The 23,604-nt window shown below is 40.9% G+C and overlaps 1 protein-coding gene across 1 annotated transcript in view; it reads left to right on the top strand.

Annotated features, from left to right (window-relative positions):
* KIF26A (kinesin family member 26A) overlaps positions 1 to 22,057 on the top strand; it is a gene marked incomplete at its 5' end in the record, with an annotated part of 62,446 nt that extends 40,389 nt beyond the window's left edge. The window contains 12 exon segments of the mRNA XM_008941014.1: positions 7,129 to 7,338; positions 9,285 to 9,378; positions 9,857 to 10,119; positions 10,371 to 10,554; positions 10,854 to 11,013; positions 12,884 to 13,046; positions 13,590 to 16,003; positions 16,034 to 16,959; positions 20,182 to 20,372; positions 20,829 to 20,849; positions 21,258 to 21,408; positions 21,882 to 22,057. Coding sequence (XP_008939262.1) covers positions 7,129 to 7,338; positions 9,285 to 9,378; positions 9,857 to 10,119; positions 10,371 to 10,554; positions 10,854 to 11,013; positions 12,884 to 13,046; positions 13,590 to 16,003; positions 16,034 to 16,959; positions 20,182 to 20,372; positions 20,829 to 20,849; positions 21,258 to 21,408; positions 21,882 to 22,057 — 4,953 coding nt within the window.
* Between the last annotated feature and the right edge of the window lie 1,547 nt (positions 22,058 to 23,604).

Below are 23,604 nucleotides of genomic sequence, written 5' to 3'. Positions count from 1 at the left end.
TTTTATGCTGGTTGGTGAACATTGGACAAAATTAACTTTCTGGCTGCATGATGCCTGTCAAGGATGTGTGTTTCCAGGGAACATTTAGTGTCCATTCAAATTTGATATAATGACATTTATTGCTAACGACTAAATTGCTTGTTCATTTAGGGATTATGATACTGCTGTAACACAGAATACAACCACCGTTTTTAGAATGGATTCCAGTATAGTGCCAGAACATTCCCAAAATACAGACAAGGTCAGTTTATTTTAGTAAAAAAAAAGGCTTGAGGACATAATTGAAAATTTTACATGCTTTTTAATTCATTCTTTCTTCCTTCTCATTCTGTCTAATTTGGAACTTGACAACTATATGAGCAACAAATGTTAACAAAACATCAGTATGAACACTGCACATCCATTGATTTCAAAGGAGGTACCATATGTTACAGTTATGCCTGTGCTAACATACTTGCCTGGGTCAGGGTCTTAATTCTGTCAGCATTCAAAACGTCTTGGAGTCTAGTCATTATTTAGTGAATTAGTGGAGTCTCCTCTGTCTACATGTCTGCCTCACATTAAACCACGTAGAGTATTTGGTACCTTTCATTCCACTGAAAGATGAATGACCAACTTTCTGAGAGATATCTATAATATTTTTTGTATTCGTTGTCTAAAACATGTTGTAGAGGTCTGTGAGAGTCTTATGAACAGAATTCTGATCGTCTAGTTCTTTAAGTGTGAAACAGTCTTTCCCCTTTCTCTGGTCTCAGAGCTGATAGCCCTTCTGTCTCTTTTGATTACGACATAATAATCAATGTGAAACTGACTGTCTCAGTCTCCTGGCTGTTTCTGTCTAAAATTGTGCAGGATTGTGTCATTCTCTCTGTTATCACTGGCTCTTTTCTGTACAAATTCAGCCTTCGACACGGTTTCTTCTGAGACAACAGATGACTCACTGGTCTTGGAGGAGTTCTGTGTTCATTGATGCATGGCTTTGCCTTAGCTTCATTTGATTTGGCATATCCAAAATATATGGGCTGTATTGGAGAAAACAGCTAGTTTGCCTCTGGCCATCAGTTTCACATTCATGTCTTGCTGTCAGAGAGTTGCTTTGAAATTTGGGGTTCATGGATTTTTGGGATATCTTACTTTTTCTAAACTTCCTTTCTGGCACCAGTATACCCTTGGTGTTCTGCTATCTTGACCAGTCGTGCAGCTAGCCTATTATTTGGGTTGCTATGACTCCCCTGTCCTGTTCTCCTCAGCTCCAGCTAGTTCGGTATGTGGGGGGGAAGTCTGGAAAACATGAGTTGTTACAAAAGGGGCATGTGGCACTGGCATTACTGGAGGAGGTCACAGGATGGGAACAGTGATTGCCATGTAGCAATGGGGCAGGTCTCTCCCTGTGACCCTTAAGTGTGAAACAGGGTAGACAGTAGCAATGGAGGAGGAGGCCTGCAAGAGGAGTAGGTGCTGATACCAGTCAGGGTGTATTTCCCTCAGTTTCTGAGGTATTTCAGTGTTTAGGTAAGAATTGTTAAATATGCATCTAGATTTGACTTTCATAAGGGTCAGAGATGTCAAGGTCTAGAGTTTTGGCTCAGGGCTCCAATAAATTACTGATATTTGAGTGTACTGTATGGATCTGTGGATCTCTAGTGGTCTCATCAAATGCTTCTAAAACTGTGTGGGGTTTAGCCCCAGAGTCCTCCCAATAGCCATTTCACTCCACACAGGGGACCTTTTTCTTTTTTTTTTTTTTCCCAGAAATCTGCCCTTTGCCAGTTTGTCTCCTGTAAAATTCTTTGTGTGTACATAAAACCATGGTGTGATTTTGTTTTTTATGTTTCAGCATCCATCCACTGTTTGTCCTTATATTCCTGGAGCAAATGAATTCTATCTTGCTGATGTTTGCTTTTGTAGCCTTTCTTGTCTCCGACTTCCACTGTAGGCTGAAAGACAGATAATCTTGAAAAAAAAGTCTTGATTGCTATGAATCTCTTTCCCAGCCTCACCGGTGAGGGTTGAAATTACACCCATTGTTGTGCTGGGTGGGTCTCTGACCTTATGCCACCTATTTCTAGGGCTTTTCCAAATTATGTGCTTGTTTATTTTTAAAATTCTTTATCTTTGAATGGCATATTCAGGATGTATTTGCCATCTTATTTCCTAAACACTTTTGATTTTAATAGTGTTTCCTTCAGCAGTTCTGCTGACCTCCTGGTTCTTGCAGAAATATGAATTTGGAAAATTCAGCAGCAAAGCATTAACCTCCAGTGTACAAAACCCACCAGATTAGAGTCAGTTAATTAATGAGATACTTCAGTGGTTTGCATGATTCAGGCTTTCTTCGAGCACTGAGAAAAATGTTAATAACGTGCAAGTGTTGTGAAGTTTGTTTCTTTTATTTTTTTATTTGCAGAAATTCAACTTAAATATAAACCTATCCTCTTCTATCAACATCCTCATTAAAATGGAGCTTCTGTCCAATATTCATATGAATGTCTATGTACAAATCCTTGTGTGCTTAATAATGATAAACTCGCACTTGTAATTCTTTTTTTTACTCTACATCTTTGTGACACTGAAGAAGAAATACAGAGAAGGGAGATTAAAAAGGACTTACTAAAGATCCCCAGTTCTAGCATGAAGGGTCACCCCATCACAGGATGTATGTGCTATCTTAGCTCTCCTTAAGGAGTCTAAAAGTGGTCAGAGCAAAGATGTCCTGAACCTCACATGACTTTTCTGGAATCACCATATTTCTGTTTTCTTTCCTTCTTTGTGTTCTTTCTCTCCACTCACTCCACCCCTTGCCATTCTTTTTTTTTTTTTTTTCTTTTTTTTTTTTTCCCCAGACCTATCTTTCTTCTATTTTTTCATTCATTCTCCTCTAAATTCCTTATTTTGTGTCTCTTTGCTTGATAGAAGTGCTACCAGTAGCTGGTACGGCTGCAGCTGGAACTGACTACCAGAATATTGTTGAATAAGTGCCATATTCAAATGCATTGTTGAATAAGTGATCGTAGTGTTGAATAACTGCCCATAGAAGGTGGGATCCTGAATGGGCCTGCAGTTAATGTTATTGCACCTAATTCTAATAATTCATTTTCTTAAGCAAATAAAAGCATTAGAATGCAGTTCAGGTATTGCTGATTTGCTGCTTGGTTACAGGCCAAAGTTACTTTAATATTTGCAGGTTCCCATGTTTTGTTTGAATCCTCCCCTCACTGCAAGCCCTTTTATCTGGCTTATTTCCTGCACTGCCATTGCTATCTCTACAGGTGAGCATGCCTTTTCTATGAGAACTAGGTACCCAGGAGGAGATGCAGTTAAGTTGATCCTTAAGGCAGGAACCATGCTGATTTTATAGTGTGCGGCTTTTTCTGCAGTACTCATCCCAGAGGAATACTGGGACGAACTTCAGAGCTGAGATTATAAACTTGTCACTTCAGAGTGGTCCTGAAACACAGGAGGGCAAGAAATGTAAGAACAATAAATAGTATAACACCAAACCTTTCTTTTATGTTCTTAGAAGTGTATGCATGCACCCGGGATCTGCCTGGACTTAGTTTTTACTGTTGTGAAGGGATATGTTTGTGTAAATTTGTGCTTGTTGTTACTTTCATGAGCATTTCTGCTTCATTTCTGAGTGAAGTTGAAGCTCAGCATCACGAGTGAGTGTGATACATTATAACCCAAACATTTCTGGTAGACATCACTTATAGGTAGATGTAGTGGGCAGAGGAACTGAGTTTGAAATCAGTGCTTTTTCACTCTGCAAGTCAGCTTTTGTACACAAAACACTGAAAGAGGAACTCCCTCAAGCTGCTTTTCTCTTCTTCGTCCCATTTGTCTTGCAAGCTCAATTCCATTGTAAAAACGAAGATGACCCTTGAGGCCTCTTACGTTTGGGGCCTGATCTATTATGGGAAGCTGTTTTAGTATCTTTCTGCTTCAGAGAGGTGGTCTCAGAAAGCTGATTTGACACACAAGATTTTTCTGGAGGTGGTGCAATGTTTGTGTTAGGAGAATCAATGCTTTGATGGAGCTAACTTGCTGTTTAGTTCAGGAGCAAATCAATTTTCATCTTACCCAAGCTCTGGCTGCTATAATCTAATAATAGGTGGAAGAGACAACAGAAAGGACTGTTTAGAGAAGTGCTTTGAAAATGACATATGTTTTAAAATTCATTTTAATCAAGTGACCCTGAAGTGGGCATTTGTACTTATATCTAGGTTTTGTGATTTTTTTTCTTTTCCTGAGGGAGGTTATTTTTTTGAGCACCTTGGTAGCATGTCAAGGTTGAGCAAACAGGCTAATACACAAAGATGTCTTCATAGAGCTTTTATGGAGAAACAGCCTTGAGTGTGTCACCTCTGCACTCTGCTTTTGAAGCAGCTGTTTCATTTATTCTAAGGTTTCTTTATTTTCTGGGACTGTACTTTCATATTCATATCACTATGAAAAGGGAAATAAAAGCAAGTCTTGATGTCAGGGGCCTGCTTGAGTCAACAGGTGAAAGAATTTACTGATACCTTTGGTGGGGACTCCTGCAGTGTTTACTGGAGGGGTTGGCTGTTCTTAACCTCTTTGTTGGGAAAAAAATATTGGGGAAAATGTTTTATGGGTACTTTGCGGAAAATTATTTTCTGTGAGGATGCTCGAGTAGTTGTGAAGAGATGCCTCTGTGCAGCTTAGCCTCTGTAGAAAGGAGCAGATGAAAAATTAAACAGTTGAGGACCTAAATAAAATTTTGAAATTAGCCACCCTCCCTAACTGATAAAGGCAGGGACAGTTCAGCATGGTCCTTACAGCTGCACCCACCCGTCTGCTGAGGATCATCCTGGCTTGGGCACATCTTGCTTCACCCACTGGGTGCAGGTGTGTATGCCATCACCTTGTCAGGTATGAAGGGCAACCTGAGAGGGTGGCTTGACCTGCTCTGGTCTTTGTTGCCTGACATAGTTCTTCAGCTTTGTTTCTTCCTTTGCTGTTATTTCTCTGGATACAGAAGTGACGGAGAAGTGCTAACTGCAAAGTGCATGTTTGTGTAAAGACACAAAGAATGTGTCAGTGTTAATAAGTGTGCACCGTTTTAATGACATAATGTTCTTGTAACATAGTAAGTAGCAGTCAAATTGTTCAGGCAGATTTTAGATTAAATTTAGGAACAAAGGGTTACTGAAAAGGAGGATCATTCTTTACTGGAGATGCGTGCTTTTGAGCCCAGCTTCCCCATGCAGTATCCAGCTTGGGGCTATAGATGGGTCTGATTCATAGAATCATTTAGGTTGGAAAGAACCTTTAAGATCATGAAGTCCAACTGTTAACGTAACACTGTCAAGTCCACCAGTAAACCATGTCCCTAAGCACCACATCTGTAAGTACCTCTAGGGATGGTGACTCCAACACTTCCCTGGGCAGCCTGTTTCAGTGCTTGATTACCCTTTCAGTGAAAAAAAATTTCCTAATATCCAGTTCATACCTCTGTCACAACATGAGGGCCTGACTCATCAGTAAGTGACTGCATGCTCTGTGTTTGGAGGGTTCATGTGGTAGATTTTCAGGTGCTGTGAAAGGAGTGGGTGTTTTGTGAGTCAATAGTTGCATTGCAGAAGATGAAGATCCTGATTGGTGCTCTGGAAAGTATGAGCATAAAATGTTCCAGCAGTGCTGGCTGTGGTATCTTACAACCATGAAGGGTCTTGGTTGCATCTAGTTGCAACCAATGCAACTAGGTGGTTAGCACTGGTGCTGTGAAAATTATCTTGTAGTTGGATAAGGAAGTAACGCTGTTGCTCAGCTTGTTACTGAAGCATTTCATACTGGTCATGGTGAGTCACTCTGGTTGAGCATTGCTCTTCTCTTAAAAATCAGAGAATCACTAAGGTTAGAAAAGACCCCTAAGATCACCAAGACCAACCATCAACCCGGTACTATCATAACCACTAAACCATGTCCTGAAGTACCATGTCTACATGTTTTTTGAACACCTCCAGGGATGGTGACTCTACTACCTCTCTGGACAGTCTGTTCAATGCCTTACCTCTCTTTCAGTAAAGTAATTCTTCCTAATATCAAGTCTAAACTTCCCCTGGTGCATCGTAAGCCCCTTTCCTCTCATCCTATTGCAAGTTAAGTTTGATCTGCTGGGCAGTGCAGAGTTGAAGCTGTGACTCTAATAGTCATTTACTTGAGTACAAGGTGTATAAAACACACTTGTTGTGACCTGGCAGCATATCAAAATGATGAATGGTTGTAAGTGGGTGTGAGGCAGTATTTCGCAGTTTTTCAAAGTAAGAGTATGATTTCCAGGAAGCTTAGAAGGAGCAGGTGTGCAGCCTTTGCTGAACTTTCATGAGACCCAGTCGTTTGACTCCTGTAAGCTGCTTTGGAAATCACAGCCAACATGTCTGAGCTCTCTAAAAGTGCTGTTTTACGATAAATGCCACGTGTAGGAAACCAGCGTTTGCAGTACTGAAATAGAAATGTACTTTGAGTAGTTTCTTTTCAAGCTTTTCAACCTTTTAATGTGGGGGTTTTTTGTTTGTTTGGTTGGTTTTCCCCCTTCCCTTCTTTCCCATAAAATTTGCAACTAACTACCAAAGGGCCTAACAATGACAGCAAAAAGGCTGGTGTCTGGGAAAGCTGTAAGAGAAGCATGTTTTTATTAGAAGAAAGTGAACAAGGATCTAAGAGTTTCTAGATTTAGTTCAGTTTGAATGCATGAGCTGTCTGAGCCTTGCGTTATTCAGACTGATTTTCAGAGTGGATCAGTTTGTGCTTTTGGTCATACTGAGTAAGTGAAAGGTAGGAGACTAGAGTTTCCTTTTCTTTAGGCATGGTATTATACCTCCTGTGGATTATACCTGAAGATCAGACATTTATAAATTGAAATGGTAAAACTGGAACAGAGTCAACTGAAAGGACAAAGTGCACCTTCAAAAGCTAGTTCAAAACCCCAGGGTGGAAACCAGGCTGGAAAGTCTGGCTCTGTTTTTGTCCCACGGTTGTTCTGACACACCTAAATATAACAAATGAACATGTCATGGGAAGGGGAGTGGGTTTGGGAAGAATGCTTTGCATGTGTTTATCTGTAGCTAGGAACTCAAGTTGTCACTTTCTTCTGAATTCCTGCAGGTGAAAGTGATGGTAAGGATTTGTCCCTCTCAAGGAGCACATGAAACATCCGAATCCATGTCCTTCCTAAAGGTAGATCCGCGAAAGAAGCAAATCACATTTTATGATCCAGCAACAAGTGGGCCTTCCAATGCAGGTCACAGAAGAGGCGTTGTTGCTGTCCCAAAGATGTTTGCTTTTGATGCAGTTTTCCCCCAGGATGCTTCACAGGTACTGAAGTCACTCACATGAGTCACTTGTCTAAGTCTTATGCCCATTGCATTTGATTGCCTGAAGAGTTCTTTCTGTTTCTGGGGAATTGTATTTGAGTAAGTTGCCTTAATGCCTGGAAAAAACGTAAGAATTTTCCCACTTGTCTACTAATTACCACATTTCAGTTTACTCAAGATGTAAAAATAAGGAATAATAGCTGGGAAGATGGATTCGGTGACTAAATTATCTTCCTGCATTTTCTCTTGTTAGAGAAAGACACACAGACAATTTGAAATTCACTTTTCCATCCAGTTAGGTTTTAACCCATTCGATGTCACAGAAATAAAGTCTTTCACTACTGCTTTCAGTGGGAAATGAACATGTGCTTAATGTTAAACTAAATGCAGTTGTTACGAGGAGAGATACTGCTAACCTCATGGGATTGCTAGATTAAAAGTTAGGGAGCTTTTGTATTTTCCTTGCCTTTTCCACTTTGCTTATACTGTGTTTTTTGACTGCCTGTTTTATCTTGATGGTAGACCTGATGATGGTACATGCCTTTATTTTGGCCTGCAAAATGGTGTATTTGTACCGTAGTAGCCCTAGACCTGAAATCTGATACACAGATGGGATGGCTGGTATTTGAGAGGGTTGTGGGCTTCAATAAACTTGATGAGATTGTACTCATGGACACCTGAAATTTCCTTCTGGGAAAAATGTTTGGTCCAGAAAACAATCCTAGGAAAGCCTTAAAGAGAAGAACAAATTCAACACCATATGAAGAACAACTCCAAGTTTGAACTGCTGAACAAAAAATTAGAGTGATAAAAAACAAAACATCGCAGGTGAAAATGGTATATTAATGTTGAGAAAACATGACAAGATGTAGTTCAGAATCCCACCCTCAGATCTTCTTCTAGGATTTTGGTTCATTTTTTGGGTCCCAAATAACAGATACAAACCCATCTATTAGGTCTAGGTTTTAGGCAGGCACTAAAGATGGAGAATAACCTCCCATACACATCAGTACATAAAGCAAAAGCAACCACATCAGGAGGCTGTTTTTAAGATCCTGCATGAGCTCAAATGGCATCCTTGGGTGATCTTAACACTAGTTCAGACCTGGAAGTGGCTCACTTTTTCTGGGGGTGGTTGGTCAAAGCCGCCTTCTCTGATGGTTTTGGCACCAGCCTTTTAGGTTGTTGACCCTCGGTTTGGGCTAGTCTCTTTCAGCTCCTTGCTGTGGGCCTTTTGCATGGCCTGTTTATGCTGTTTCTGGGTGATATTGGCCAGTGCAGCTGCTTCTGTGCAGGCGTCACTGCTTGAGGCAAGCTTGCTGCCACACACCTGCAAACAGAGCCTTATAATTTCACTGTAGTTAGATATTGACATCAGCTCTCTCCCCTGCCCCTAGTTGCTGTACTTAATAGATCATCTTATTGTGTATTTGAAACCTCCACTGACATGGATAAACTGGTTTTAGTACACTCAGATATTTTAGCAAGTTCTCTTTATTGATGGTGATGTTTCCCCTGGAAGAGGAAAATGTGATACTACGAAATCTTATTTAGGGATCTTAATGCATTTTCTCCAGTATGAATGTCTTTCTAATTCCTGTGAGCACTCTCAAGTATCTTAATTTCAGTGGAGTTGCTACTATTGCTGAAAAGCCTTGGCTAAGCTATTATACCAGCAGGAAGCCTGGTTGGATAGCATTCAGTTTGCTACATTAGTCATAGAATCAATATTCCAAGAGAATTGGTTTAATAGAATTTTAGGCTGTAGTAGCATATTTTATTATTTTTTAAGATAGTATAGCTACTAAAATAATAGGACTGATGCCATAAAAATGGGGAGAATATTGTGTCTCAAAAATATTGAGTCATTCATTTCATTATAGAAGAATAGTAAAAACCATAGTAGTGTATGCTCTTTTATTTATTTGCCTCCAATCTTTCTTTCAGGCTGAGGTATGCTCTGGAACAGTAGCAGAAGTAATCCAGTCTGTTGTGAATGGTGCAGATGGTTGCATATTTTGCTTTGGTCACGTCAAGCTTGGTGAGCTCCCAAATTTGTTACAGTTAATTACTATGTCAGTCTGGTAATTACATGCTGTCAGCTCCTGGAACAATAAACCTGGAGTATATGAATAGATTAGAATTTCTTTTTAATTAGCTTTGCAAAATTATCATGGTTTATTTCTACACTGGGATTGTAAGTTTTAATTTGAAAAGGTAAAACGTAACATCAGATTAGATTATTCAAGAGGAAGTTTAGATAGGTGCATTGTGATTAAAATCAAAAGATCAGAGATATTTTTAATGATAATTTTCTGTGGGCCTGAGTTACAAAAATGGCAAAACTAATTGAATAAACAGTAATGGATTAATAATTAAATACTTAGCATTTTTACATCTGTTCTTTCCCATTATCTGTGCAGCACGTGGCATTGCATGTAATGTACAGTGACGATATGAAGAGTTACTGTCTTGCACAAGAAAGGTGAATTAAGTTCATTTTCATCTTTTCATTCTAGGAAAATCTTTTACCATGATTGGGAAGGATAACTCCACGCAAAGCCTTGGTATCATCCCCTGTGCAATTTCTTGGCTCTTCAAATTAATCAATGAACGTAAAGAAAAAACTGGGACTCGTTTCTCTATTAGAGTATCTGCTGTGGAGATCAGTGGCAAAGATGAAAACCTGAAGGATTTGTTAGCTGAAGTAGCCACTGGCAGCCTTCAGGATGGCCAGTCTCCTGGGGTTTATCTGAGAGAAGATCCAATATGTGGAACCCAGGTATAATGCATATCACAGCATAGATTTTTCTGAGCCTGACTTTCTTCTGCTTTTTATTTCCTTTTATCTGACAACAGTTATGACAACTTTTAAGACTGTAGAAAACCATTATTGCTTTTAATTTATAAGCCCTTCTCCCATGCTGTACATATTTGTTTCTTTTAGTGCCCTAGAGATTTAGCCAGTTCAGCAAACTAATAATAAAAAAAAAGCCCCTGTGCTAACTAGTTATTTTCTTGTTTATATTCAAGCTTCAAAACCAAAGTGAGCTAAGAGCTCCAACAGCAGAGAAAGCTGCCTTTTTCCTTGATGCTGCAATTGCTGCCAGAAGTACCAGCAAACCTGAGTGTGAAGAAGAAGATAGAAGGAATTCACATATGCTTTTTACTCTTCACATATACCAGTATCGCATGGAGAAGAGTGGCAAAGGAGGAAGTATGAATAGTACTACTATTACTATAGTGATTATTTTTAAATTATGTGGTTTTGGGTTAGTTTGAACAATAACGTGCAATATACTTAAAAATTAAAAATGAACCCTCAAGCCAGTCGAGTTGCCTTTAACTATGGTAGCTGTGGCTAATATCTGGTTTCCTTACTATTAATATTTAATTTGGTCATTATGCCATGCTATTTTCATTAGTGTCCTCATTTGAATACATTTTGAATATGAAGTTTGGCTTGAGTCCATGCAAGAATGTGATGTTCAACTGTTTTTCCCCTTTTTGTTTTAGTGTCTGGAGGACGCAGCCGTTTGCATCTCATTGATTTAGGGAGCTGTGAAAAAGTCCTGAGCAAGAGCCGAGATGGAGGAGGCACTCTGTGTCTGTCTCTGTCTGCCCTGGGCAATGTAATTTTGGCCTTAATTAATGGTGCTAAGCATGTGCCATATAAGTAAGTGAATTATTATCTGCATTATCTTAAACTTGTGGCTGGTGTTACCTTAGCAACAAATTGCATCAACAACTTACTCTTTACCGTATACAAGTTAAAGGAAGTCCTAGCAAAGAGGGGTCAGTCTTCTTTTAAGGTCACTTCTATATTATAGATACATACATCTATTCATCTACCTGTCTATACGTTTACACACAACTTTTAAAATGTCATATAGTAACATGAAATTCTTAATTACATGGCCAAAAATTATATGTGTGTTGGTGTATATATGTATAGCAACTTAAGTAAGTTGGGTGAAACATTAGGTAGGGTTTGATTGTTGAAAAAAAGCAGAGGGAAATGCCCAAAATGTTGGGGGTGTGTGTGTGGGGGGTGGGTTTGTTTGTTTGTTTTTTTTTTTTTTTTTTTTTTCCCCTTTCTATCTCCTCTTTGTTTCCTGGGTTTGGAATTTAGGCTGATCTCAGCCAGCTGGACATCAGTGAAAAATTTCATAGAATTTTGTCTCCTTCTTCCAAATTCCCAAACATGTGTTGAAGGCTCCAGAAATACTGGACAGTATGGTCATCAAAGTTTGTTATTTTTGTATGCCTTTTTGAATCACACATCTTTTCAATTGAAAAAAGAAGAAATGTACACCATGTTGTACATTTGTTTAGCATAAGTGAGCGTTTAGGTGTGTTCCTTTGTGGAGTGTACTTGACAATAATATTACGTCAAACACACCTGTGGGGAGCCCACCTTAAAGACAACAGCCACACTGTAAACACCTGTACCAGAACTTGGCCTTCAGTCCTTAAATTTAATTGCTTCTTGTCTTCACGCATTGCAACTTTGTGCTGTTGTTATCAATCATGTCATTTCACATATTTATCTTGTGCTGCATCTCAAGCAGGTGTTCTTGCCTTCTGTATTAGGCAGAGAGGTAATTTCCTCAGGCTAGTCACTAGGTTTGTGGATGGAGTACAGGATGGAGGGGTTTGGAATAGCGAAGGGCAGATCCTCAACTTTGTCACCTAACATGGTTTAGAGGGCAGACATGATGGTAGTTTCCACATGTTGGGCTGATAGAAAGCAGCCTCGGAGGGTGATAGAAAGCAGCCTCCAGGGAGCCCTGGGAAGAGATGTCTTAGAGACCAGTGGAGGACAAAATGTCACCTGTCTTGTCAGCTTTGCTGTCCATGGCAGAGGACTTGCATCACCAGGAAAGCCTTCAAAGAGAAATTCTGGTTCCCATTTGCCATATCAGATCAGAGCACAGAAGGCAGAATGGAAACTAGATTAATTGGGGTGACACCCCAGTTTAAAAATTGTTTATAAACAATATAAATAATATTCTAAATAATAAATATTATTTAGAAAATAATAGATGTTTCTAAATAATAATGAATATTATTTAGAAATATCTAAAATGTTAGATATTTCTGATATCTAACATAGTTACATTTGTTAGAGATTTCTCACCATTTCCGCTATTTTTTTTGCTGTTATCAAAATTGCTTGCATAGAGCTCACAGAGCTTAGCTATCCAAGTCCTGTCTGCTCAGCTAAAAACCACAGCACTCATGAACTTTTTGGGTAAAATTAGCCAAACCTTGTATAATAAGTCATTTCACAATAGTTTAAGTTACAAATAAAATGAATTACCATACTGCAAATACACAGGCATATGAATAATTAAAATACTGATATCTTCTTACATGTACATTTAGACATGTTTCAAGTGTGGTCAAGTAATAGGAGTGTTTCTTATCTACATGTACCATACATGCATATATCTTATGAGAGTGGAAGCAGTGCTTGTGGAGTAAATCTGAAAAAAATGCTTGTGATTCTTAAAACCATCCTAGTGTTCTCATTTGTTACACAGGGACAACAAGTTGACGATGCTGTTGAGGGAGTCACTTGGGAACATCAACTGCAGAACTACAATGATTGCACATATTTCTGACTCCCCAGCCAATTATGCAGAAACTCTCACCACTGTTCAGCTCGCATCGCGAATCCACCGAATGAGAAAGAAGAAATCCAAGGTTGGTTCACAAACAAGCAGAAATTAGTACATTTGATAATGAGTTTTTCTAACCTCTCAGTGGGTGAACATGGGATTTCTTGGTGGTAAGAAGTAATACAAAATGCATAAAAGCTCAGGAGAGGAACTGACAAATGACTTGGCACTAAGCCATCGTCCTGCCCCCAATCTTTAATCCTGAAATTCCCTTCTTTTTGTTCCAAGCACATATTCTTTCTTTGCTTATATGTGGAACTATCTCAAAAGCTCCTATTTGTGTTAGTTAAAAACTAATAAGGAAGGAACAGAAAACTGTTGAGGAGAAAGACAATGCATAATACTTAGTGGAAATTATCTGGAAAGATGTGATTGTTACATTACTCCTAATATAGTAAAATCTATGCAGCTTGACCTTGTTATTTTAATTCACACTGTAACGTTTTTCCATTAGATACACAAAGCACAGAGTATATAGCAAACCTGACCTTTTAGTCAATTATATGTACATATATATAGTTATGTCTCAATTGGTATTAATAACTTTTCCTTTAATGATTATTTGCAGTATGCATCCAGCTCATCTGGAGGAGAGAGTTCATGTGAAGAAGGACATGTTCGAAGACCGCCTCATTTGCGACCATTCCACCCACGAACTGTTGCCCTTGACCCTGACCTTCCTGTCCTGAGTATTTCTAGTGATCCTGATTATTCCTCCAGCAGTGAACAGTCTTGTGATACTGTCATCTATGTTGGTCCCAATGGTGCAGCTTTGTCTGACAGGGAACTGACAGATAATGAGGGTCCTCCAGAGTTTGTTCCCATCATCCCATCCCTAAACAAAAAGAGAAGTAAAGACAATTCTGCGGTTGGTAGGAGTTCTGACAAGGACCATTTTAAGTGCAACACTTTTGCTGAACTGCAGGAAAGGTTGGAGTGCATTGATGGAAGTGAGGAACCCATCGGATTTGCTTGCGGAGAAATCTCTGTTGGGTCCAATTGTAGTCCAATCCCTGGAGGTACAGAAAATTCACCATCTAAGCTGATAAAGGAAAAATTGTCTTCTCCTTCTGGAGGATTTAAAAAACCAATTCCACAAGAAACTACATCTCCCAAAAAAGGACATAACCTTCCTTTCCAGGCTGCTGCACCAAGGGGTGGCAATGGCAATTGTAATGAAAAGAGCACATCTCACTTGAAAACAGAACTTTCCAAGCCACAGAGCAGAGGTGACAACAAAATAACAGACTCTGTACTGGAGGGAGAGACAGAGACAATCACCGATTCCCTGCAGTCTTCAAGGTGTAGCCCCTCGAGGAATCCAGAGCAGAATAAGAGCACAGCTGAATGTGTCATTAAGGAAAAGTCCTTGTATGTGAAGAGACCCTTGCCAAGCCCAGCACCTCCACCTCCACAGCAGAAAGAGCATGTACCAAGCTCCAAAAGTGAGAATGCGGAGCTGGACAACAACAATGCAGTTCGGACTCCTCCTGTGGGAATGAGCAAGCAGATGGGAGGCAAACCTGAGCAGAATCCAGTAGGAAGCACGTTCCTAGTTGGTAGCAACGCCCAGAATCAGTCAGGTGCAATAGAGGTACACAGCTTCAGGTCAGCGTTCAGAGGGAAATGCTTTGATCGGGATATACTAACCACTACGGTGACTTTGCAGCAGCCTGTTGAGCTGAATGGAGAGGATGAGCTTGTTTTCACTGTGGTGGAAGAACTATCCATTAGCGGGATTATGGATAATGGAAGACCTTCCAGTATTATTAGCTTTAACAGCGACTGCTCCCTTCAGGCCCTTGCATCGGGTTCAAGGCCGGTCAGTATTATCAGCAGCATAAATGATGAGTTTGATGCTTATACCTCACAGGAGACTTCTACTGGTGTAAATATTGATATTGTTGTGCCCTTTGCTAAGGATCCCTTTACCAGCAGCAGACGTTCCTCCATTAGTTCGTGGCTTAGTGAAGTCAGCATCTGTACAATTGAAAGTGATGGTGCCCAGTCCAGTGACAGTTTTGTTGCACAGTCATCTTACAGCTGTAAGTCCGGGGAACCCTTCACCTTGGATTCATCCCATTTGTCCATCCCCCTGAAAAGCACTCTGAATGACAGTGGATTTTGCTTCTCTGAACTGGAGAGTGAGAGCTTGAGTTCCAGCAAGCTGTCCTCAGGCATCAGCAAAAGCCCTCAAACCTCTGAAACTACCAAAGCATCTCAGATAAAAAGTGCTTTTTGTGTCACTGATCAACCTGTAAAAATAAAATTTAGTAGTTCTTGTGATATGCCTGTGATAGAAACCATACATTCTAGTCTTCCTAGGAAAACAAAAACTACCTCGTCTCCAATCCATAATAATGCTGTCTTCAGCTACAAAGAGCTGCAGAATCCACACGGTATATTTGAAGATCCCTGGCTGTTGCGCACCGATTATCAGTTGGAAGCTAAACCTGTGGACTCACTGCTGTCTCCAAAATCTCATGCATTTGGTACTGAGAAGCAGCCAGGAAAAGCTGCCCAGTATTTTGGCGAAGCATCCAGGCCAATGAAGTCGCAGACTATGCACGCCTGCTCGCAGAGGGTTGTGGACGGTTGTGAAGTGGCCTGCAAGTCTTCAACTGGAGCTGCAAAGAAGTCAGAAGTTGCAATGAAGATGCCACAGCTGAAGAGAGGAGCCACCACGCTGGGAGTGATGCCAGTGTCGCACGCAAACAGTACTTTGTCGGAGGCTGTGACCCGAGGGAATTCAGATGCTCCCTTGGCCACTGGCAGCTTGAAATCGTCACTGGGAAAGAAGAGCGCACCACAGAAGTCAACCATGTTGCCCAGGCCAGGTGGACCAACACCTCCAACACCTCCTGTACGCAAATCGAGCCTGGAGCAGAAACCTGTTGGTCTGGGTAATGGTGGAGGAAAAGCTTCTGGCCTGGACTTTGCCAGAGCTGCCACACCAAAGGCTGAAGATGAAGCAGATTTGCGGTTGAAAGCTGGGTCTTACTTCAGCGAAAGTGCCAGCAGCAAAATGAACCTGAAGGGCGACAATTCTTTGCCTAAGATGACGTCCAGCTTAAAGGTGAAGGCATCAAAGAGCGAAGCCGTGCACCGTTACGGGAGCCACATGTCTCTGGAGAGGTGTGACAGCCTGACGTCGGTTGGACCCAAAGCAAGTGTCTTGAGGGAGAACGGGAGCACCAGCACCAGCCGGGCAGCGCGCTCTGTCCCCAGGCTCGGGGTCCCCCCTGTTGCCTCCAGTGTGGGTTTCCCACTGCCCTTCGCCACCCCTTCACCTGGTAAAAACAGCCAGGCAAAACCCACAGCTAACCAGAAGGTGCAAGCGAACGCGACAAAAAACCGCAGCCTCTCCGCCAGTGGGTCGAAGTCTCTCAGTTCCTCTGTGAAGTGCCTGGTACAGCCCACAGGGAAGGGCTCCGGCATGGCCCCTGGCGGGAAGGCGGCCCCCCGCTCTGTGCAGTCTGCCAGTGGCAAACCCGGCCGGGGGACCATCATGGGGACCAAGCAGGCCATGAGGGCAGCCAACAGCCGCGTGAACGAGCTGGCGTCAGGTGGCTCTTCCAAGGCGGGCCACTTCCGAGGCTCCACCGACTCCGACAGCGGCAACGATAGCGGCATTAACCTCAGCGATGAGAGGTCACAGGTCCCGGTGCTGCCCTCTCCCTACAGCAAGATAACGGCTCCCCGGCGGCCTCAGCGGTACAGCAGCGGGCACGGCAGTGACAACAGTAGCGTCCTGAGTGGGGAGCTGCCGCCGGCCATGGGGAGGACGGCTCTGTTTTACCACAGCGGCGGCAGCCGGGGCTAACCGGACAGCGAGGCCACTGGCAGCGCCTCCTCGGCACACGACTCCATGAGCGAAAGTGGGATGTCATCGCCAGGCAGGATGAGGAGCCTCAAGTCCCCCAAGAAGCGATCGACTGGTAAGTAGCGAAGGGGAAGGTGGCTGGGTGTCCACTGGGGCTCCGCCACATCCCTGAGGGTGGGGGTTTTTCATGGCAAAAACCTCGACAGAGCGGGGGAGGTTTGGGGGAACCCCAAAGCGGGGAGGTGAACTGTGTGCATGCGCTTGCGTGTGTGTGTGTATCGCTGTGACAGCAGCTACTTGTCATTTATTTCACTTCAAAGCTGCAGGTGTGGCACAGGTGCTTCAGCAGAGAGGGCAGGAGAGGCGTTGGGTGCCCCGGGGTGCCGCAGCCTCCCTGCAAGGGAGGAGGCAGCAGGTGGCTGCTGGCAGATGAGGGGATATTCCTTCCTCCTGCAGCAGGGTCAGCAGTGAGCACAGCACCAGGGTGGCCCAAAACAGGAGGGTTTGATGGATAGGTTGGAAGAGTGAGGGTGCTGGTGAATTTTTGCAAGGATCGAGTGAGTGTCAGGGAAGACTGATGAGAGCAGGGCAGTGAGGAGAGGAGGAGCTCTGCTGCCAGGCGTCAGTGGGGGAAGTCCAGTGAGCTGGGCTAGGGCTGTATTTTGGAAACAAGGGAATGAGCCTGGAGGTGAGAATAGTGTTTGTGAATTAATGAGGATTGCTGAATGAGTGTTAGATTTCCCAAAGGTAAGACTTAGGGGCAGAGCAGGAGGGTGCGTACGTAATGTTCATCAGCTCCTACATTAATGCTACCAGTTAATTGGAAAATTACTGTATTGCACTGAAATGGTGTTTATTTAGAGTGTACATGTGGATACTTTGAGCAATAGGAAACCGACTAGGGGAGTCACTCCATACAACAGCCGTTACAGTATTCATGTTTGCTGATCTAGGTTGAAATCCTGTGGTATTATAAAGAATTGGTGGCAATCAGTGCTACGACCAGCAGCCTTTTTCAGCAACTTAAGTCTACTGTCTGTTGGAAATATAGTAGGAACCAATATCAGCAGGGCGCTGAAACTGAGCTTTTGGTTGGAAAGCAGTAATTGTTGCAATCCCTGTAGACACCCATGGTGCTTGATTCTGGCAGTAAAACCAAATGACTTAAACTGATGTAGATCGCATGGTGCTTTCTGGTCAGAGCAACTGAGTTGCTTCAGCAGGTGATAAATCATTTTGCCAACTTAGTGCACCATTTGCTGCAGTTCTCTTTCCATAGCATATCAACCTCTTAAACCTTTCCTACAGATCAATGTTAACAGTTGTATAAGCTGCACACGTATTGAGAAGGCATTACCCACTGATGGATTTGTATTTGTTTTTGCCCCAGGAAATGCTTATAAGGTCTTCAAAAATGATGAACTGTTTCTTTTCCAATTGAAATTGCTCTACATCAGTAAATTATGTATTACTTTTTTGAAGTGCTGTAGATTTTGAGACAGTAATGTGCTTTATACATGAAATGAGGCTTCCTGGGAAGTTCATTAAATATTTCTTACAAGAAATGTTTGGCGCAGACCATTATTGGCCTAAAACATATTGTAATCTTTGCAAAGCATTAGAGATTCTTGGAGCAGCTCACTTTGCTCCAAACTGTGTTGGACTCGTGCAGCCCCTGCCTTTAAGGACAGATCCTATTGGAAACTCTGTCTCCTTATCATTTAACTTCATCCTCAGAGAAATGATACTGACCCCAGCTGATACAGTGGGAGGATAGGAAGTTTGTTTGCATAGTATCTGTTTGACTGCATCTGTTCAGTGTCCTCTTCAGAGGGATCCTGCTGTCACCAAAGTGGTTGGAGGATCAGAGTTACAGCGGGTGGTTTCAGCAGGCAGGAATATAGTGGTGATTCAGGCTAAATGAATTGGGGCTGTGAGAGTGAACAGGTGTTGCAGAAGTAGAGTCGTCTTTCCCTTTCTAAAACATTCCCATTATCATTATTCTTGTTGTTTAGAAATTAGCGAGGATGCAATCAAGAATTAGGGATGTTTTTCTTAAGAATGTGTAAAGCAGGTAATTCTTCAGGTATCTATGGAGATGTGTTGCTTTGGGAGTACCTGCTGGGATTTTATCTCCATTTCATTTTGCAGTTTGTGACAAGACTTATCTGACAGCCTTAACTGGCACTTAACTCTCCTGTAGAGGTCTCAGCCCAGAAGTTAATTTGGCATCACTGTCCCGTGAGCAGCAGTGTCTTGTCTGTTTGATGTGCTCTGTTTTGTAAGAAGACTTGGAGAAATAAGAATCCTTACCTCTGAGTTAGCTTTCAATAAGAGGAAGAAATTGGGCGTAAATCTGTTGTCACCTGTCACCCAAAAGCTGCTTGTAATTAATGCTACTGTGTAACATTTCAGGCTATTTCTGGTGGCCTTCGGGCCTCCTATTTACCTAGGGATTGGACTGCAGCCTTGTTAACACTGCCTGACCAGCTCTATGCATGTCCTTATCCCTGACACTTGCAGTGTAAAGGTATTGGAGAATGAAGAAAGACTTAGAACCACAAAAAATGCTGGATGCAAAATTACTAACTCTTGTATACAAAAGTAACAGGAGTTTTGAAGTCTCTGCTACATCAGTCTCTGCTTCATGAAATTTGAGCCCCAGCAGATGCATCCCGGTGGCAGCATGCTGTTTGTATATAAACCTGGGAGCCCTCCTGTTGAGTAGCTGGTGAATTGTTGTGCTCTGAGCTTCTGAGTGCTTGTGCAACTGAGTGGTGATAGCCCTTGACATTAGAGGTGGCTCAAGTCACAGATTGACTGGTTGCTGCCTTCCTAATGCCTCCTAGTCCCACAAAGTCATTGAAAACTGCTGGTATCTAGAACCTTAAAGCACTGGTAGTAGTTCTGGAGGGAAGTGTTTGCCTTGCTGGCTTTAACTGGAGGAGCGGGAGATTTCCAGATTAATCTGCCCTTATCAGTACTGGGTTGAAATTACTCAGTATCTCATTGCCATTGCAAAGTAATGAAAACCATCAAAGAAAAATAAGTTCAGGCAAAATATTTTTGCAAGGGGAGAATAAAGAACTGATGCTGAGACATCTGCTCTGGGAGAGGAATTGCTGTTACTCCTGTCCGTGAACCAAGTAAAACATACTTTGTCAAGGCAGGAACTCAATTAGCAGCCTGAGGGGATTTTACTAAAAGAAAAAGATCAAGAAAAGCGTTTCTTCGTAAGTATCCTGAGAACCTAGATCTTCCTTTAATTCACTGTAGTACATTCTGCAGTCTGTTAGTCTCTTTAGAATCTGAGGAAAGCTTGTCTTCTGTATTTTAGGTCTCCAGCGTCGTAGACTGATTCCTGCTCCATTGCCCGATGCTGCCACCTTAGGAAGAAAACCCAGTGTCACTGGCCAATGGGTTGATCTACCACCTTTGCCAGGCACTTTAAAAGAGCCATTTGAAATCAAAGTTTATGAGATTGATGATGTGGAACGATTACAGCGACACAGACAAGAGGAAACTGAGGTCAGCACATATTTTACAGCAACTGTAGATAACTTAAATTACGGTATACAGGCAGAGTACTTGCTTGAATGCTGGAATGGTGTTCAGGAAATTGATTGCAATTAAAGCACTATAATTATTAATTTTACAATTCATATGTTGGGGTACCCTTAACACAGAAAATGAAAATGATTACTGTCTAGAATTAATTGTGTCTAACATGACTGATGGTGTAAGTGGAAGTTACCAATGAATATGTTATGAGAAGACTTTATAATCTCAGTTTGGCTGATGAAACCTTACAGGCTCTCTCAATGATAGGGTCATTAACTCTTTATGTAAATGACAGGATTCTATTAAATTAGGGATACACTGCATTTAATTTACTTGTAACTGAAAAACACTTTGGCTAGTTCTATTTTGGAGACCAGAATTCTATATACTTCTGATGCCTTTTTCCCATTTCTTTCATAATAGCCTTTCCAGGATGTTGAGAAGGTAGGAATGCTTTTAAGAAAATAAGAAGTCATATATTTTAGGATTAAATATAACTCTGATGTTGTTATTGTTAGGCTGTGTTTATCATTTGCACTGCTGAAAAAAAAATCCTCTACAAACAGTAGTAATTTCAGAAGTTATAGAGGTGTCTGCTGATTCAGAGGAGAGCAACAAATGCTCAAGTGATGTAGCATGCTGTTCCTCTGGCTTAGAATCTATCAATGTCCACTTCAAATAAAAAATTCCCCAAAACAAACAAACCAACCAACCCCACCAAGCCGATAGCCAAACAAAATAACCCACCTGTTAACTCTTGCAAGTAATGAGCAGGGTGCAATTTGTGTCAGACTGTTGGAGGTCACCTCATAACAGGCAAGTTCATGAAATGGTCTTTTCGTGTCATAAAAGGGTCTGATGTATTTCCATACCAAGCTGAAGATACTAGAAAGGCGCCAGCAGCGCATCAGAGAAGTAAAGGCAAAGCATGAATTTTTGAAGGAAGAGTTGGAAGAAACAAAGTGCAGGTTGATGATGGATCCAAATAAGTGGAAAGAAGACTGTAAGTATTTTGCAAAAACAGCAGTATAGTCAGCACATAACAAGTTTTCAGCATGTGAGCAGTAGCACTGAAAAAGTTAGGCACTTGGTAGGATATTTTGCTGAAATAAGCCCTAAAATATTCTGTGACTCCATTTGCATTTCTGGGATATGGGATTTGTTCAGTGCTGAGAGTACCAGAAATGAACAAAAAACCTCCTCCTATATATATTTATATAACCTTCTGTTATCCTTCTTTTCAAGGAAGGAAAAAAATGTTTTCATATCCATGTTAGAGCTGGGAAACTGAGGCATGAGTTCTGTGCTTAACTGGAGCCTCAAGATAGAGTTGTACATCTGCTAAACAAAGTGGAAAAGAAGTCTTAGTTTAAGAGAAATAAAATTGTACTTTACTAGCTTACTTGTGATAGGATAATGATCTGCTATTTGCTGTTGAGCTCTTTCTCTTACTCACTAACTTTTTTGGTCTGATAGTTGAAGTGGATCCTGATCTCGATAAGGAGTCGCAGGAGTACCTGGATGCACTGGAACAAGTGACAGAGGAACTGGAGCAGTGTGTTAATCTGTGTAAGTCACACATCATGATAGTGACGTGTTTTGATATTGGTATAACAGATACACAAGATGGAGTGAGGGAAGTGGAAGTTTGAAGAGAGGTTTTTCAAGGGAGTGAAGGAAGTGAAGCTGGATTGCCTGACATGAAGAAGTAAAGAGATAAAGTAGCTGGGAAGTGAAGGAGGAAAGATGAAGACTAAAAAGCAACAATGAATGTTGTAAGAGAAAGAAACAGCTGAGGGATGGGAATGTTCATAAATCATTTGGTGCCTCAATGTGACCTGAACTGTACAAAGATAAAAGTAGGATCAAGAATCGCTTCTATCAGAGGGAAGCAAAGAGATTTAGTACAAACCGAGATTTTAATTAACAAACATACATATGATGGAAGTGCCTTTAAAATTAATTTGATTTTCATTTTTGTATTTGGTGCTAGAATTAAAGCCAGCAAACCTAAGCAGACCACAAAATGTATTCCTACAAAATATTTTATACTGTATAGTGTATTTATGACTATATGTAAAAAACAACATTGTAGCAAAAGCAATAAGTAAATTATGTTTTCATACCTGAACTTGCCTTCTTGTTTCATAGAAAAGCTGTTTTATGTAGCAGATTTAAAATTGTATTATAATTGTTTTCTTGGTTAGGGTTCAAGATATTTTTATGAACATTTATCTATTGAAAAGGTGTATTATGGCATTTTGAGATGATTGTTTTACCTTCAGGTTTTGTATTATTACTTTTTCAGATCAAAGTAAATGTTTGTTTTCCATTTTATATATACATATATAGATATATATTAACTGCTTACCTACTTTCTTGGTTACTAACCTCACTTTTCACAGACCTGGTCTTTTTTTAGTCGTAAACTTAATATGAGGAAGTCTACAAAGGGCACTGTGGTTTGTTTTGGTTTTCTTTTTTCCTCTCTGATTGCAGGAATTGAGAATTATGTTTATTACCAAAACCATAAAACAAAAAAAAAAAGGAACAAAAAGTTTTTGTAAATGTTAAGTTAGGTCCATATTTTTATATAGTTTTGACTATAAATATAGCATTTGCATTTTGAACTTTTGAGACAAATAGTATATCTTTTTACAGTTTTTCTAAGGAAGGCAAACCCTCAGGATCAAGTTTATACATGCTGCATGAGATTTGTGCTTTTTTGAAGGAGGCCACTTAAGTGTGGAAACTATTGATAAATTGTTGCCAAACAAATACTTTTGAAAAGGTTTAATAGTGTATGTAATACCACATTTCATAATGAATCATATTTTCTAATCATCTTCCTTTTTATGGTTTTTTCAAATCCTTTGTACAAATATGTATTATAACAGCTTGCTTCAGTTTTTATCTGTGAATAAAAGATACATCTATTGTTACGATTGCTTCTTGCTGTGTATGTGATTTTAATGTTCGAAAGAGAGGGGATGGCCTGTGGTATGCTGTATTAAATGTCATATTATATTACCTCTTTGCCCAAGAGAGATAACTGGGAACAGAGTTTTGACATTAGTCATCATAAACGAATCAGGAAAGACTGACAAAACACCAAAGGGTGAAATAAATAGTGATGATAATACTTATATTCTCTTAGCACTTTATAGTTTACAAAACAAAGTCCTGCAGCTCACATACT

This window comes from Merops nubicus, unplaced genomic scaffold (genome assembly GCF_000691845.1).
Source record: "Merops nubicus isolate BGI_N331 unplaced genomic scaffold, ASM69184v1 scaffold20875, whole genome shotgun sequence".
Taxonomy (NCBI): domain Eukaryota; kingdom Metazoa; phylum Chordata; class Aves; order Coraciiformes; family Meropidae; genus Merops; species Merops nubicus.
This window is presented reverse-complemented; position numbering and strand designations above follow the sequence as displayed.